The sequence below is a fragment of the Cydia strobilella genome, chromosome 16 (assembly GCF_947568885.1).
Source record: "Cydia strobilella chromosome 16, ilCydStro3.1, whole genome shotgun sequence".
Lineage (NCBI taxonomy): Eukaryota > Metazoa > Arthropoda > Insecta > Lepidoptera > Tortricidae > Cydia > Cydia strobilella.
Genome location: NC_086056.1, coordinates 15,788,860 through 15,806,578, shown reverse-complemented (window position 1 = coordinate 15,806,578; position 17,719 = coordinate 15,788,860). Strand labels below are relative to the sequence as shown.

The window sequence follows — 17,719 nt, the reverse complement described above, 5'->3', positions numbered from 1 at the left end:
GAGTCGTCTTTTTAACATGCTTTTATTAGGTCGACCTGTATGTAACTATGTAATGGAATCTAAGGTAACTAATTTAACCACCAAGGATCGTAGCGTCATGAAAATTGGCAGCTGTATGTAGTTCTGATGACAATACAATAATATGGTACTGTCGAACTGATCTGATGATGGAGCCGGAAGATATGAACTGGAACTTCATGATGGAACATCGTATCATAGCTGTGTTTGGATTTGTTAGAAAAGTAGCCAAAAACTTATTTAACGACTTACAATAAAGTTTTATATTTTCTCTGGGTCCATGCACGCTCTGGACTATCTGTTTTCCCCATATTATATAGATGTTTCTTTAGTGTGTACTGTCCTGTAATTATCTTGGGTCAAATGGATGGCAAGCGCGGGCGAGGAAAAGCACCCACGAGATAGTCTGATGGTGTGAAGAGGGTGGTTGGCGGCAACATGCAGTGCGTGACTCATGTGGCTTATGACCGCACACCATTATTTACATTGTAAATCTGTTTTAAAAATTTTGTTTCTTTGTGGTGCAATAAAGAATATTTATTATTATTATTATGTATTATGGAGACGGTGCATACATGGTCGCGATCCTCAGTAATGAGGGACCGAGGAAGAAGAAGTCCTGTAATTAATCCACAATAATATTTGAAGCGCAATAAAAGCGTGTCACCTATTTTTGGGGCCTTCGTTGTGTAAAATATTATTGCAGGTGACTGTGCACATCTACAATCTATCTATACATAATGGCCCGTTTTATTTCTTTCCAGTGTAAACTCCCATCCACGTAGGGTGCCGCTGTAACAAATGCCCCTAATGACGTCGCCTCGTTACGTACTCGACCGCTATTACAGAAGTGACCGAAACGTGACTATTTACGTCGCTATACTGTCTTACAATCCCTCTTTTTAACCGACGTGAACATTTAAAATCAAATCTAACAGATTTGTATCAAAGGTAGATATAACTCCGTAATAGATGGATACAGTCTAAGGAAAAAACGTGCCTCGAAAATCAAGAAAATTTGATTCTCGTTCGGAGGGCGCTACTAGCTTTGGCCTACTGTCGTATAGATGGCGTTGACGGTTTCGTTTGTTATTTAACAATTTTAACGCATATCAGTGAAAGACGTCAAAAGAAGTTAGGGTCAGAATCATAAAAATAATTAATGCAAATAAAAAAAATCATTTATCTATATTTAAATACATTTTATCGTATTTTTATAAATATTTATTTTTAGTTTTAAAGTGTGTCGACAGATGGCAGTGAATTTACTGTGGTTACAAAATTTACTATGACAGTACCGCTCTAGTATAAATTACTCTATGTTTGTATGAAATTTTTTCAAAGCCCCACGTTGGGTGCCACTGCAAAAACGCAACTACATATTTAGCGAGCCGAAACCGATGCTAACGAACGTGATTTTTTACATAATCGAATCCAGAAGGTTTTTACTCGTAACACGTTAAATATCAATATGATAGTTGAATTTAGCAAATTTTTATACCCAGACGTTAGGAGAATATACCGTACAGAGCAAATCATCAATATATAACACTTTGTATTAGAGTTCTAATGTAAAAACTTTAAGACTATTTACAGCAATCCAAACTTGTAAGCCCCAAGTTGGGTGCCAACTATTACTAATGACTTCGTAGGTCCTCTACCGCAATCACAGAAACCGCAGAAACGTGTCTCAACACTAGAAAGTTCCATTTTGTAGCTATCCTTCACAAGCAAAGCGTTGCGGTCGAGCGGTGTTTAGTTTATTGAATAACCAGGTGCGGGATGTAATTAAGTAAAGATAGTTAAAAATTAAAGGAATTTACATCAAGGATATTCAAAAAGCAACACATTTTTGTTGTTCACCGAATGTGTGTTTTCAGGATAAGAGCGTACTTCCATCTCATCAAAATATATTTGAGGAATAGGGTCTACAAATTCTTCATTAACTCTTACTTAGTGTCTTTACGCATTATTGTGTTTTTTTTTTTTCACTATTTAGCCTTTATAAAGGTATCTAACAATTATACACCCCAGGCCAAAAGTATGAAAACAAGCTTGTATTTCAATAGAAAAGTGTGATCTTTTAAGCGATGGATTTTATACTACTCATTGACAACTTGGTAAAAATAATAATAAAACACTTTAAGAGTAAATTACTCTGGCTGTGATAGTTGCCAATTCAACATTTTGTCATGTAATTAAAGGGTAGGTATAATTATGTAACTTTTTCCTACTTTATTTTTTTAGATTTTTGTCAATATTTTAGGATGTTTTGATATTAAGCGTGTATTTTTAATATTTTGGGTTTGTCTAATGTAAGTCTTAGTTTACAAATATATACAACAAAGATATAAACATGAGATATTAAAGAAAACAACGTTGTTTCCATAGTTTTGGCCTGGGGGTGTATTTCAGATAAATGAGCAGCCGTGACATTGCAGCTTATATTATACACTAAATTCTTGTTTTTGACATCCATTTTCCGGCAGTTGCGTATTTGCTCCCTCAACCGACGACAGGTGGTGAATGTGGTGGTTCTAGTCAAGGATTTAAAGCACTGCTTTGTTCTGTTCAACGACACAGCCCTACAGAAGCCCTATTTGTACATTCTCCGACACTCTTACCTCACTGAACTACGATTAACCTTCATACTAAGGACTTAAAGCAATCAAAATAAGCCTCTTTGTATAGAAATTCCAACATGAAGTGACCATGTTTCATTGATCTTCTGTATATTTGTATAAAGTATGATCAGATTGGCTCTAACGCCTTGTTTGCCGTAGTGCTAATACCTCAAGAGTATCGGCGCGGACTTAGGCAGAATCTCTTTAGAGCCAAACTGTTCCTCAGAATGGCAGCTTTAAACCTCGGATTAAACCTTCCAAGACACGGATACGTGGGATATGGAATAGACTTCTTAAGTATACCGTTTTCTGTTACTTTAGTTACACTTGCATTTGTCTATGCAAGAAATATACAAAAGGCATAACTCTCCGAATACGCAACGTTTTAGTTTCATGTAACAGTTATTTTACAATTTACTTAAATCATAAAATGTCTTACGATTCGTTCCATTTTCGCAGATACAATAATTTATATTCTATTTAATAAATAGGTTTTTGTTTGTCTCTTCTCTTCCGTAGGGCAATGGGACAACCCTGTACAGCCCTGAAATGCACTACGACTGATGTGAAAATTAATATAAATTAGAGATCAATTTGTAAAATTCGAAAGTTCCTAAATTAGTAGATACTTTAAAGGTACTAATAGTCACATTGTTATATAGGCAGCCTAACGGTATAGTAACATTATTATAGAGCTCCAAAACTAGCTCGTTCCACCGTCAATACATCCACGTGTCACAGTTAGGGCGTCACGGAGCGAGCGATTAAACACTCGGAGCGGCGCGATTTCACCGCGCCTGCGTTTCTGCCCCATACCCAGCTTTACGCCAGGAAGCTAATTGTGAAAGAACTGTGTAGACGTACACTGTGTTTTATGACATTGAATTTGAAAACTACATACAGTCTATAAGATTTGGTGCAAAAGGGCGTGCAACTTGGTGTACCTTTTGTCCCCACCGGACATAAATGGGAATGGGTGCATTCAATTAACTCGTTCCCATCTGTCGCCGCCTTATGTATGGCGGCGGTCACGTGGAATGGGAACAAATAGGAATACACCTGCAACTTTCAATCGGAAAGGTCGCAGGATCAAATGAGTTTTTCGACACTTACCTATGCAAGAAATATCGTGATTACAAATGAGTGCACGCTAAGCTGCACACACCATCTCTTGATATGAACACTGCACAAATATATATTTCATTGTTACAGACCGCTCACAATCTGGTCCAGCCTCGGGCCCCCACCGCGGCGGCTACGTAGCTTTCAACCAGCAGGGCTACAACCAGGGCCACCCTATCCAGAGCCAGGGCTACCCTAGCCAGAACCAGGGCTATCCCAGCCAGAACCAGGGCTTCAACCGGCAGAATCAGGGTTATCAGCAGCGGGATCGGTTCGGGAACCAACAGGGCGGACACCAACAAAACAGGTAGGCTACGCGGCCTTCAACAAGCAGGGCTACCCCAGCCAGAACCAAGGCTATCCCAGCCAAAACCATTGCTTCAACCGACAGTATCAGGGTTATCAGCAGCAGGATCGGGTAGGGAACCAACAGGGCGGACACCAACAATACAGGTAGGCTATCCCAGCCAAAACCATGGCTTTAACCGGCTGAACCAGGGCTACCAGCAGCGGGATCAGTTCGGGAACCAACAGGGTGGATACCAACAAAACAGGTAGGCTACGTGGCCTTCAACCAGCAGGGCTATAACCAGGGCTACCCTAGCCTGAACTAGCATTATCAACTTATAATGAAAGGCTGTTTGTTTCTATGTGTATACCATTTGTTTTCAAACTGGATTGACGGCAACTGTTTACACAGTCACTTTAAATTCCCTTTGGAAAAAATATTTATCCTAAAGGGATATTCAAACTTGCATCACTTATAGTCTGTCAAGCCATTTCCGTCAGTAGAAAAAAGCGGCAAATTTAAAAAATGTAGGCGCGAAGCCTAACTTTTGCTACTGACAAACTTGTTTGACCGGCTATAGATGTCAGGATGTAAGTTTGAATTAGTCTCCTGCACTAAATGATGTTTCTATTTGTTTGACTGGTAGTTTGTGCAAGAAATGTTTAACTTAAAAGATAAATATCTTAACAGGTACAACCAAGGTTACCAGCAAAGGCAAGATGGATTCCAGCAGCGACAGGACGGCAACCAACGACACAACCAGAACCAGAGGCAGGACTACTCCTCCCAAGGTCAGAGCCAAGGGTACAGCTCCAGGCAAGGCCAGGGTCGCTCCACGTGGCGATAATGTGCCTAGTCACTCAGTAAATAGTTTATTATCATTTGAACAAATACTAAATCTTTGGATTTGGTTTGGGGCTAGGTAATGCAATGCAATATTCTGACACACGTGCTGACATTGATTTGAAAGAATTTATGAAACAAGAATTTAATTAAACAAACTATTGAAGCTTAAACGATATTCTTCACCTTCAACTGAGATTAATTAGTTTTTCTATGTGTCACTACCTAAAGCAAATGTAATAAAAGCAGTAGGTATTGTAAAAAATGAATAATGGATATCTGATATCACAATAGTTATTTACGATACAAGTGCGGAAAAGAGGAAATTCGAAACGAGTGGCGATAAATTAAAACACGACCGCAGGGAGTGTTTTAAATCGACACGAGTTGCGAATCACCTTTTCGCACGTGTATCGTACAACGTTTTACAGTACATATGGCCCTTTAAACTTTCGACATATGCACGAAAAGTGCTCATTCCCGCACTAGTGCGAAAAAGTAGCACCATATGTACTGTAAAATACTTATTGTTATTGTTGTTAATATTTGGTCTTCACTAATCCAACAATTATATTATACTCTACAACTTAAAAAAATATGTTTATTTTAAAGGAAAATGTTTTAGATTGTTTTGAAACTATCTTTTCCTTGAAATAGATTGTCGATAAAAAGTTTTTACCTGTGTAAGAAATGAATATAAAACTTATATGACTTATAAGAAATACCTACTTCTACGAACTGTGTTTAATTAAACTTTCATGTAAGCAAATTTCGTGATGACTGACGATTCCGTTGAGTTTAGGTACACTAACTAACATTTTTTTATAATCTTCCGAAAGATTTTTTATTTTTATTTTAACCATTATGCTGTTAGAAGTATTAGAACAAATTAAATTATTTACAAAAAATACTTTAATTTGTTTTTATTTTAAGTAGAAACACTACTATATAACCTGCCCAGCCTGGCACACCTGCCAGCCTGCCAGCCTGACAGCCTGGGGCACTGGAGGCCTTGGTCATTTTTTCTTAGTATATGACATTTATTTTTTAACCATTATGTACAATGAGCGCCTGTATTAATTTGTTAAACCAATATCTCGATGATTTACTACACAGTAATGATTGAATGTATAATATGTTAAATGATTGAAAATATATTCAACACAAACCTAAATAAAAAACTTGACACAATCACACATTTTTATTTTATTATCATTTCCAGTTTTTCACCAGGCTCCTATTCCACCATCCTACAAATAGAAGCTATAAGAAATAATTATATAAAATAAAACGATTTTTACAGATAATTTTAAATGAACACGGGACCTAATGGCCTGATGTTTCAAGATCAAGTGCGGGTGCGGGTAGTTCGCAAAACCCGCGAAGCAAGATGTTGATACAATTCCTCGCCAGTCTGCCTGTGACCATGATCGTAACGTCACGTTCGAAACGTCATGCCATAAATAAACGTAAGTTTTACGCGATTAAGTCCCGTGTTAGTTTAAAATTATAATTATATAAAACCACACATAAAAATGACTCACGCTAAAACGGTCCGGATCCGGGCCGAGCCGTCCGACACTTCGTTTTCTATGACGGATGAGCGGTGATCACGTGATGCTTTCTATAGAAAAAGGAGTGTCGGGAGCCTCGGCTTGCCCCGACTGTTCACGTGAGACACCCTTTACATATCCTCGTCCTGCCCACTATTAGTTTAAATAGGGTAGTTTTGATCCCAGGCAGCTTCAAGTACTTAGGTTCCATAATCACCTCCCGAAACAGAACGGACGAAGAAATAAGGGCACGGATAGTTGCTGGACACAAATGCTTCTACTCCTGTGGCAAATTACTCAGTTCAAACTGTTCAAAGCTGCTCAGTATATGCTTAAAGATCGCCATCTATCGAACTATCATCAGGCCTGTTGTCACCTACGGCTGTAAAACCTGGGCCACAACCCAGTCGGACGAAGTAAAGCTTGCGGTATTTGAGAGGAAAGTTCTACGAAAAATGTATGGTCCGTTAAAGGAGCCTGACGGTAGCTACCAGCAGCGCATGAACCATGAACTGGAAGCTCTGATTAAACGGGAGACCATTGTTAGGTTCTGCAAATCCCAGCAGCTGAGATGGGCGGGTCACCTCGAAAGAATGCCCGATTCGAGAGCTCCAAAAATTATGACAAGGTGGACGCCACAACAGAAAAGACCTAGTGGTAAGCTTAAGAAAAGATGGCTGGACTGCGTAGAAGAAGATCTTAGGAGGATGAGTAAATTTACCAGCTGGAAAAAGGTTGCCAAGGATCGCGACAACTGGAGGAAGATAGTGGAGGAGGCCAAGACCCACAAAGGGTTGTAGCGCCATCGGAAGTAAGAAGAAGAAATAAGTTTTGATCCCAAAAGTCATCCTTTAAGGGGGTGGAAGTTTGTATGGGGAATAGATAAAAAGCAGATTGGATAAAAAATAAGCTATCCAAATAATAATATAATAAAATAGTATGTATAGGTATATAAACGTGGAGTAACTGAGTAGAGCGGTCGCTCTCATTCTAAATTAGTATGAGCTCCAATTAAAGCGCAGTATTAGATCAAATAATAGATAGAAAAGTGATTTATGTATTGAACATAAGTACCGTTGCATCAGGTATCACAACATATTTTATTTATTTATTTAATCTTTATTGCACAAAAGAAAACCTTACAGTACAAAAGGCGGACTTAATGCCATAAGGCATTCTCTACCAGTCAACCTTAAGGCTAAGCAGAGAGTGTGGGCGGTGCTACAAATACAACAGCAAAAATAAAATAAAAATAACATATAATCACATATATACAAATATAATATACATATATACAAATATAATATACATATATAATATATATATAAATAACGACGAGACACATTATGAAACTAATAAAAATACACTAAGAAACTTATATTTTACAATTCAATATACCGTACACTCATAAATATCAATCATAATTACCAATAACTCACATTGCAACAGCGCTATACCATTCATACGCACTCCAAATTATTATTACCGCACCTTTCCATGTAGGCATGTCAAAACGTTTTCCGTACAAAGCGTCTGAAGAGGCGTTTGTGTAATAGTTTTTTTCTTTTTTAATTTCTTTTTGCCGTACAAAATTGTACGGGATGAAAGGAAATTGGGGCTGGCTCGCTTGAATGAGGTTCGGTTATAGGTTTTTTGTAAGGTAAGGGTAATGGGCCGGTAATAATGCTGCTGATTTGACCGTTGATTGCAGTTGGACGTTTGGGACTATATAAAAAAAAATTATAAAGTAAATATAGTTGGTCAAACCAAATTGGCAGTAAATAAGAGCAAAAAAAAACTTACTCATCTTTTTCTTTTGGGTGCTAGTACTAGTGTAATAAAGACAAAGATGAGTATGATTCTCTCTGTCTATGTTTGAAATGAGACAGTCCTTTAATAAACTATATGTAAATAGAACTTAATTAATAATGGCTCGGCAACCTAATAGCAAAGATATATGTAACTCCGTATAAGATAAATAAAGTCTAAGGGAAAAACGTGCATCGGAATATCAAGAAAAGTTAAACTCGCATAGATGGCGCCAACACCTTTGGCCTATACTCGGGTAGATGGCGTTGGCGACACCGTTTGATATTTAACAATTTTAACACATATCAGTGAAAGAAGATGGGTCAAATTCATATGGCGTTCTAAAAAAACAAATATCCATTTCCATTTTTTCCCAATATATTTTTTTTATTTAATATTTACAATATACATTTTAATTTTTAGTTTTTATCATGTGTCGATTTATGGCAGTAAATTTACTGTGACTACAAAATTTACTACGACAATAACCCTATATATTCTCTTTGCTAATAGTAAAATTCAAACTTTTTTTTCTTTCTTTCAAATTTAATATTTTGTGTTTCACTCGGGAACAAAGTTTGTTTATTTAACCCTCGTGCATTGATTTCCTCGCAACGCTCAAGATTCCACTTTTCGAATCACTCTACGCCCGTGGTTCCAATTTGGATTCATGCTTGCTCGTCGTTTATCAAATATTAGCACGGAAAATTAAAAATCAACTTCGCCCCCTTGTATAATAAATAACATTTTAAAGATAGCGTGTGGATTATTATCTACACGGTATTTAGTGTAACTTGCCCCCCTACCGACGCGAACTGACGACACCAACGCTTTCAGAGTTGCTAAGAATTTACTGAAAGGTCTCATTAGTATGTACTTACAAGTAGGTATCCCATTTTGCATCCTTCATTAAAATTTCCCGGGCATTTCTTTGTGGGCTGATTAATTCACGGTGGAGGGTCGTCGAGGGATGACCCCGCTTGCTCAGCTCATTTTGTTACACCTACGCTCTCCTGAACAGATTCAGATTTTTATTGGTAACAGAATACAATATTTTACACGTCATATTTCTGCATGATTAAGGATCCACTGCACTGATTTGATTTGGGATTTAGAACTTTCCATCGATGTATATTCGGCATTTAGGTGGGTAATAAAATATATTTTAAGAAAGGACAACCGATGGAAACCGTCATATATTGTTTATCAAAACCGTGCCCCAGAGATCCCGTCAGATTCGTCAGAATATAAAAAGTCTCTATTGTTTGACATAATTATTGAAAGTCATTATTGGTTTTTCTCAGAAACGCATAACTTTTCAGGATTGCCATAAAACAAACCTAACCTAACCTATCCTATAGGATAACCCGAGAAAAGTCCTGAAAAGTTAACGGTTTCAGAATTAGGTACTTAACCTAAGTACGTCTTATATACATATCTGTCAACTGCAGCTTTCAAAAGCGGTTTGATCATCCTTGCCTACAGTTATTTGACACCCTCTAGATAAGTACTAGGTCTAGGTCCTGAGTTAACTTACTAAAGTTATAAACATTAGTAACAAATGACTAGACACTTAGTGCACTTACCGCAATTAAGTATGTAAGTAGGTAGATAAACAAACTAAAACGGGTCACTATGTATGGTTTTCGTTTTCCTGACTCTTGGGTGTAGGAACTACTTTAGGTTCACACCTTGATCACCTAGCCGTGTAAAGAAAGCATACCTCACCTATTGTCACTAAGTAAAATACGAATTTAATGTCATTGAAGTGCAATCATCTAAATTCCCCACGTTTCAAATTCCTTATCGCTTCCAATTCGCTAATTTCCCTACATTCTCACGAGTACAGGTCCGATCATATTTGCTCACTTCCCGTGTCAAGCCGTCAAAGGTTTGTCTTTTGTGATTTCTACTCATTACGACAAATGACTTTACAAGGGCGGGGATCGCAGCATGTCGCGCGGCGCCACGTAGCGCACTCGTGACGCTGAATGGCGTCATAGAGCGCGCGCGCCGCGCCGCGTCGCTCCGCGGACTCTGATCGCGATTGACGGATAGATTTGACTTCTTTAATTCTTTATAGTGGTCTTGAGATGTAAGTGGCGTTTGACTGGACGCTTCGGAGTGTGAATGAGCAATTTTCGAGCTTGGGAACTTGCCATGAGAATGTAGTTTTCTTGCTAGGTGTTTTTTAACGAGGTATTTTTGTTGAGTGATTGGCGACGATAATTGTCATGTCGGTTAAGAAAATATTGGTTCAAGAAAAATCTGTAAATTGCTTGAAGTTTGTATAAAAAATACTATTAGCAAAGTCCCAAATACTATTAGCTTATATAACTCCGTATAAGATGAATAAAGTCTAAGGAAAAAACGTGCCTCGGAAAAAAAAAAATTGATTCTCGCAAAGATGGCGCTACCACCAATTCCAACCTTTGGCCTATTCTCGTTTAGATGGCGTTGACGGTTTCGTTTGCTATTTAACAATTTAAACACATCAGTGAAAGAACATGGGTCAAAATCATATAAAAATTATAAATACTTACTAATAAAAAAATCATTTATCCATATATATATGTTTTTTTTTATATTATTGTTTTTAGTTTTAATCGTGTGTATCGACACATTATTGTGTAAATTTTAAATTTACTTGACTACAAAATTTACTATGACAGTACCCCTCTATCCTATATATTCTTTTTGCTATTAGATTAATACCTACGTAATTATGTGCTACTAATTAGGTAAATAATTCTTTAAGGTAGACACATCTTAAAAAAATAAAAGAAAAAAAATATATAATTACATTTATGTTTATTAAAACGGGTTGGTTTAACGTTCCGTTAAGTTGCTTTGATAGGTAACTACGCAAACCAGATTAAACATTTTCTTCATACAAAAAAAACGAGCGTACTAGGTAGATCATCACCATCAGTATAATTTATCATCGCCCCGTTGCACAAAAAAGTTACAAATTGTTCTAGTTTCCCCCAAATTTTGCATTCGAAACACGAACTACGCGCCGCCGTGATTGGGCAGCGCTCCCTCGAGCTGATTGGCCCACAATTTGACAGTAATGGCGTTAACTCCGCATTCGTTATTCGAAAATCTATAAAGCTACTTACAAATCTTAAGGTGAATAGAGCCTTGTTTAAATGGCGTAAGGTTGAATTTTCTGTATTATGGTGAGGCGTTTATGACTATGTCGGACTGCGTAGTCTCCCCTCTGGACAGATGTTGCTACACTTTTAGTAACATTTTCGCCCACAACTCGTTCCGAAGCTATTGTGTAACATTTTTTGTATTATTTTGACTAATTCTTTTGTCATGCGGTTGGTTTTATCTGTGAGGGGGAGTTAATTCATTGGATGCGTTTTATTCAACGCTACTGGGTTTTAAATGTTTTTGTGCAATTGTTTGTTTTATTAGCGATATTATGATTTTAAAGGATAAATTACAATATTTAAAAATAAGAAAAATACATAACAAGAATCTAATTAGTACTAGTAGTAGTAGTAGTATAGTCACAGGTTTTTTTGAAGTGAAAACTTCTTTTATAGGCGCGTAGGGCATTTTTAAGCTGGAAAAAAAACATTGAACTCGCGACACCGTAACCGACGACACCTCTGTATAGGCAAAGAGAATATAATAGGATAGAGCGGTACTGTCATAGTAAATTTTGTAGCCACAGTAAATTCACTGCCATCTATTGACACACGATTAAAACTAAAAAAAAATATTTGACCAACTATAAAAAAAAAATGATATTTTTATATCAAATTTTTTTTTATAGTTGGTCAAATCAATTTGTCAGTCAGTAACAACCAGGAAAATTATACTCAACCTTTTCTTTTGGGTGCTAGTACTAGGCCTACTAGGGTAAGACAAAGATGGTATGATTCTCTCTGTCTATGTTTAAAATAAGACAGTCCTTTGACAAACTATATATATGGATAAATGATGTTTTGTATTTGCAATATTTGCATTAATTCTTTTTATATTATTTTGACCCATGTTCTTTCACTGATATGCGTTAAACTTGTTAAATAACAAACTTAACCGTCAACGCCATCTATACGAAAGTAGGCCAAAGGTAGTGGCGCCATCTGATCGAGAATCAAATTTTCGTGATTTTTGAGGCACGTTTTTTTCCTTAGACTGTATCAATCTATTACGGAGTTATATCTATCTTTGGTATCAGTTAACTTTAGTTTATGAATTCTAGAGGTCCGATTCCGAACTTCCAATAAGGATCATGTCTGAACTTACAACTACGAAGATAGTACATACCCCTAAAAGGGTAGGTATTTAGCTTATAGCTTGGTAGTGAATAAAATTCTAATTTAGGCAGCATCACGGCTCTTGAATTAAAATTTTCATCTTGTTACCCAAAATAAACAAAGGCTAGCGTAGCCAAGCCGACCATTTGGGCGTGACTGAGCACCTCGCCGTATTCCGCGCGACCGCACACCGGAGCATAGACATTTTATATTTTTTTATTTTAAACTTTTTAATAATTCGCGCGGTGGCGAGCAGCCACTTGAGCACGGACCCAAAAAAATCTCGAAAATCCAGCCATGTGTCGCAGCGAGTCAGCCATATTTATGAGGGTTCCGCTTTGAAGCTTCCTCTTTCTAGTTAGCTGGCTTAATTAGGGTTAGGGAATTATTTTTAGATTCAAATAAAAAAAGAAAAATTGTATGATCTAAAATCAAAGGGAGGCCGCTTACCACGTGGTGGACAACCGTTACCAAAGACATGGAGCGGGCGCAGACTAACATATCGACAACCCAGGACAGAAAAACCTGGCGCCTTCGAACGAGGAGGGCCGACCCCAAATAACGGGACATGGCAAAGAAGAAGAAGAAGAAGAGAAGATGATCTAAAATCAATTTAAATCCAGAGCAGCTTTTTACTTTGTTATCTATAAGTAGGTAGGTATTAAAAGTACTTAGGTATAGGTAGGTACGCAATTTGAAGCGGATTTTCCTCTCGCATTATTGTGCCATCTCTGCCATGATGTCTACTCTGTACCTAGTATTGCATTACGCAGATCTTTTTGACTCTCAGCCTGAGTCTCAGACCAATTCGAATGTACACTGATATCAGAATGACATCTGAGGATGTCATTTAGTTATTATGAATTTCGCTTTTACTTGTCCGTAGGTACATGTACTCGCGCGGGCAATGTGATTCAAATATCATTATGATGTAGTAGTAGTAAAACTCTCTATTGTACAAAAATAAACATAAAACGAGAGAAAAACGCATCAATTGTACAAAGGCGAACTTATCCCTTTCAGGGATATCTTCCAGTTAACCTTTGAGCAATTGAGGGAGAGTTGGAGAACAGTAGACATCAAAACTGTACTAAACGGCATAAAAGAAAATATTTAGTTTCCTAAAAGACAGGTAAACCTATAACCTACAGTATATAGCATGGGCACGGGATTTATGTAAAATAAAACAAATATATTAACAGTCATAATATATAATACATATAATACGTTCTATACGATATAATACATATGATAAACTACCTGATGTTAGTGTAAGTTCGTTCGTCTTTATAGTCGGTTTTACTTTTACCAACGCAGGTTCGATCCTCTACGCACGGAACTCTAAGCCGCGCAACAACCGCGCCATTTGACGCGACGAATTATTATGTATTTCGGAAAAATCCATTGTTTCGTAATCTCCCCTGCCTCGCTCAAGTGCCCATTGAACGCTGAGACCCTGCATGTACGCAATTATGTACACCCGTTGTGAAAGGTGCCAACGTTATATTTCTATGTAATGAGCCTGAATGAGACCCTTGCAGCGTTTTCTATTGCGTGCTGTTAACATTAACGTCGATTTAAGTGGTTATGTTGCACCTAACGGATCGTGGCGGTTAAATTGCTGTTCGTTCTTTTATTAACTAGCTATTACCAAACATAGATATAACTCCGTATAAGTTACTCTATGCTATTACTAAAGTGAATGAAATGAATAAATCTCTATACCTATGCTAAAATGAATCTATGGGATACCCTCCATGCATTCATGCTTAGGTACCTAAGCATGCCAATTATTGGTATCATTCTACCTATTTACTCTATCTATTTTATCTACATTACCTATTTATTACCTGCACTATTTAAGAGTAGCGTTGAATCGTTGATAAGTGTGCAGACAAAAGTTAATGGTAGGTAACTTAACATGGAGGTAATTTACTTACATATCTAGTAGTCTTCGTCTAGTCGTCTACCGACAATGAGGTGCTTTTTGCCGGACAACTGTACGGGAAACAAATATATTATCCTACGTTTCTGTTTAATATTTTTAATAAAAAGTAGAAAAAACTATTACGTGAAAAATATAGGCAGGTTAGATATGACGCATTTCTATTTGGTCCTATGGTTGACTATGGTAAAGTATGGTAGCAAGCTAGCAAGAGATACTCTAAGAACAAAATAAATTATTTTCTATGAAAAGTTATCATTATTAATTATGAATTATTTTCTATAGGCAAGTTATCTGCTTTGCCCGAAGGTTGACTGGTAGAGAATGCCTTGTAGCATTAAGTCCGCCTTTTGTACATTTGTATTTTCTTTTGTGAAATAAAGATTAAATAAATAAAATATTCAGGCACCTGTCCGGTAAACGGGCGACGCTGGTTCGATTCCAGCTCTGGAACACTGGAGGCTTTGGTCATTTTTTCCTTCGTATATGACATTTATTTCAGTTTATAGCAAGAGAATGTCTTGAAGCATCAAGTTCGCCCTTTTTCTCTTGTAAACAAGTAAAAAAACTTGTTATCCTAACTCAAGAGGCTAAAAACGGGTAACCTTGTGTGGAAATCGTATACAAAGTAACGCGCTTTTAAGAATGACTCACGTTAGACCGGGCCGTGGCCGGGCCGGAGCTTCCGGAGCTTCGTTTTCTAAATAAATAAATATGGAAAGCATCACGTGATCACCTGTCATGTCATAGAAAAGTAAGCGCCGGAAGCTCCGGCCCGGTCACGGCCCGGTCTAACGTGAGTCATCCTTTACTAGTCTTTAAATATATTATTTGGTAATGTAGTTTCATTCAAGTTCTTTAAAATATCCACATAACTTATTAAAGTAGAGCAATAATAAAAATACCGACATGTCGCAAAAAACGATACTTACAGGAACAAATACGAAGTAGTAAAGCGCAGTAGCAATTCACATCAAACGGAAATCTCCTTTGTGTTTAAGATCGTATTTCCCATTGTTTCGCGGCATGCACCATTAAAGCTGGCAACATTACAATCGCCATTTCCCGCCAAAGCCGAACTGTCAGATCGCGCGCCATTTTCGCACGAGAGGATGAAAGTCGCTGTGCCTTTTAAAAATAAAATTCCTTCGTTCTGGTTTTAATGGTTTTCGATGGCTTTGTTTCTAGGCTTTGTAGTCGAGCGTTGCAAATAAAAGTCGACTACCTTTAAAAATGGTAACAGCTCCTTTGTAAAGCGCTACGCTTTCCGTTACATGTGTATGGGAAATTATTCCCCACTTCAGTTCTAAAGCTTTTAAAATTAACCGTAATTCAAAGAGAACATTGTTAAAAATCTATTCAATCAAACGAACATTCTTGAAGATGTTATTGTAGTATAAGCAAACTACGTTTTTGTTTAAAATTAGAATCATTAACGTAAATCAGCCGTTAACAGTTTGATAGTCGTCGGGTGATAATGCACCTGTCAAGAACTGTCAAACATGGCGGTGATTTGGATATGAATGGATTAAAATAAAGGCAGGTATTGAACCGCGATACGTCGAGTCATGGCTGAGGAGCGTTCCGCAGATATTATTGATATGAAAGAAAGCTTGAAGTAATTTATTATGGAATTGTATGAGAGTCCACTTTAAGAGGCAAATGGAGTGGCCATTTTTCAGGCTGAACAGGGATCGAATACCGGCATTGTTTTCATACATTTTAACCGGTATGTAATTTGGGTACTTATCTCAGTTCTTAATGTATGGTTTTGCATTTTATTCAACTCATTTTTTAATTCCTTGTCCCTATTTTAGATTATTAAAGAAATATGGCCCATGCAGGGCGATATTTTAATATTTATTTATTCTTACCAGTACGATCCTGCTTTAAAACCATTTTAAAACTTCTAAATCTGCTTTGTTTTGTTCACGACTGTACTTAGCTAGTACCACGCGCTGACTAATATAATTCTATGGCTTCTTTACTTATATAACATATAAAACTTTCGCGTTTTGAACATTTGAATCCACCACCACCACCACCACCAGTGAAACCTGTGTCAAAACGTCGGTAAGTAAAGGTAATGTCATAAACTCGCAAATTCGCAATAGACCCGGTTGTTGATTCTTTACTTATACTTGTCATCATCATCATCATCATCATCATCATGTCAGCCGATAGACGTCCACTGCTGAACATAGGCCTCCCCCAAGGCTCGCCACTCCGACCGATCCTGTGCCGCTCGCAACCAGAGATGGGCAAAATGTAATCGACAATCGACTAACGATTAACGATTAAGATTACAAGAATTAATTGCGACTGACGATTGAAAACGACGATTGATCAATTTTAGTTGTATAGAGTGCAACTAATTTAGTTGCAACTAAATTAGTTGCCGATTGATTTCGGACAACTAAATTTTGTAATCGACTAATTAGTTAGACTATTTTCTCGCGACTAATGTTAGAAGCAAATTGAATAGAATACCTCGGTATGGCTATGTTGACAGACTGATTAGGACATCTTAACGGATGTTTAAAAATAAAATAGTCATGTATTACTTACGATATTTTGACCGTTTCTAAGGAGTGAGATCTGTTCTCACTGTTATTTTGCTACTAAAGTAGTGCATCTCTCTGAAATTGGATTAAATTTCTCTTATCTAAGGGTGAATAAGAACTGGGGAACCCAAACTAACATAGTTACAACATACGAGTACCTCCGTATGTTACATACATACGTACTTGTAGTTACATATTGCAAGATAAAAAATGCAAAAACGGGCGACTACGTAGTTTTAATATAGATTTAATCGTGAAATTTAGTCGATTGAAACTAAAACTAATTTAGTTGTTAGTCGAACATTCTCACAACTAATTTAATCGCGATTAAAAAATGACGATTGATATTTTATATCGATTGATTAGTTAACTAAAAGATTAATCGATTAATGCCCATCTCTGCTCGCAACCACCGAATTCCCGCGACCTTCACCAGGTCGTCGCTCCATCTCGTTGGAGGCCTACCGGCAGTTAGTTTTCCGGTACGCGGACGCCACTCCAGAACCTTCCGGCCCCACCGGCCATCAGTTCTGCGAGCAATGTGCCCCGCCCACTGCCACTTAAGGTTTGCAATTCTGCAAGCTATGTCGGTGACCCTAGTTCTACTGCGGATATCATCATTTCTGACTCGATCACGCAGAGAAACCCCGAGCATAGCTCTCTCCATTGCCCTTT

The 17,719-nt window shown here is 37.4% G+C and overlaps 1 protein-coding gene across 1 annotated transcript in view; it reads left to right on the top strand.

Annotated features, from left to right (window-relative positions):
* The window catches only part of LOC134748157 (5'-3' exoribonuclease 2 homolog), a 31,454-nt gene extending 26,274 nt beyond the window's left edge, over positions 1 to 5,180 (top strand). Inside the window, exons 16-17 of the mRNA XM_063682866.1 lie at positions 3,855 to 4,071; positions 4,744 to 5,180. Of these exons, the coding sequence (XP_063538936.1) occupies positions 3,855 to 4,071; positions 4,744 to 4,900 (374 nt within the window). The 3' untranslated portion in view covers positions 4,901 to 5,180. The remainder of the gene's footprint in view (positions 1 to 3,854; positions 4,072 to 4,743) is intronic.
* Positions 5,181 to 17,719: the final 12,539 nt, after the last annotated feature.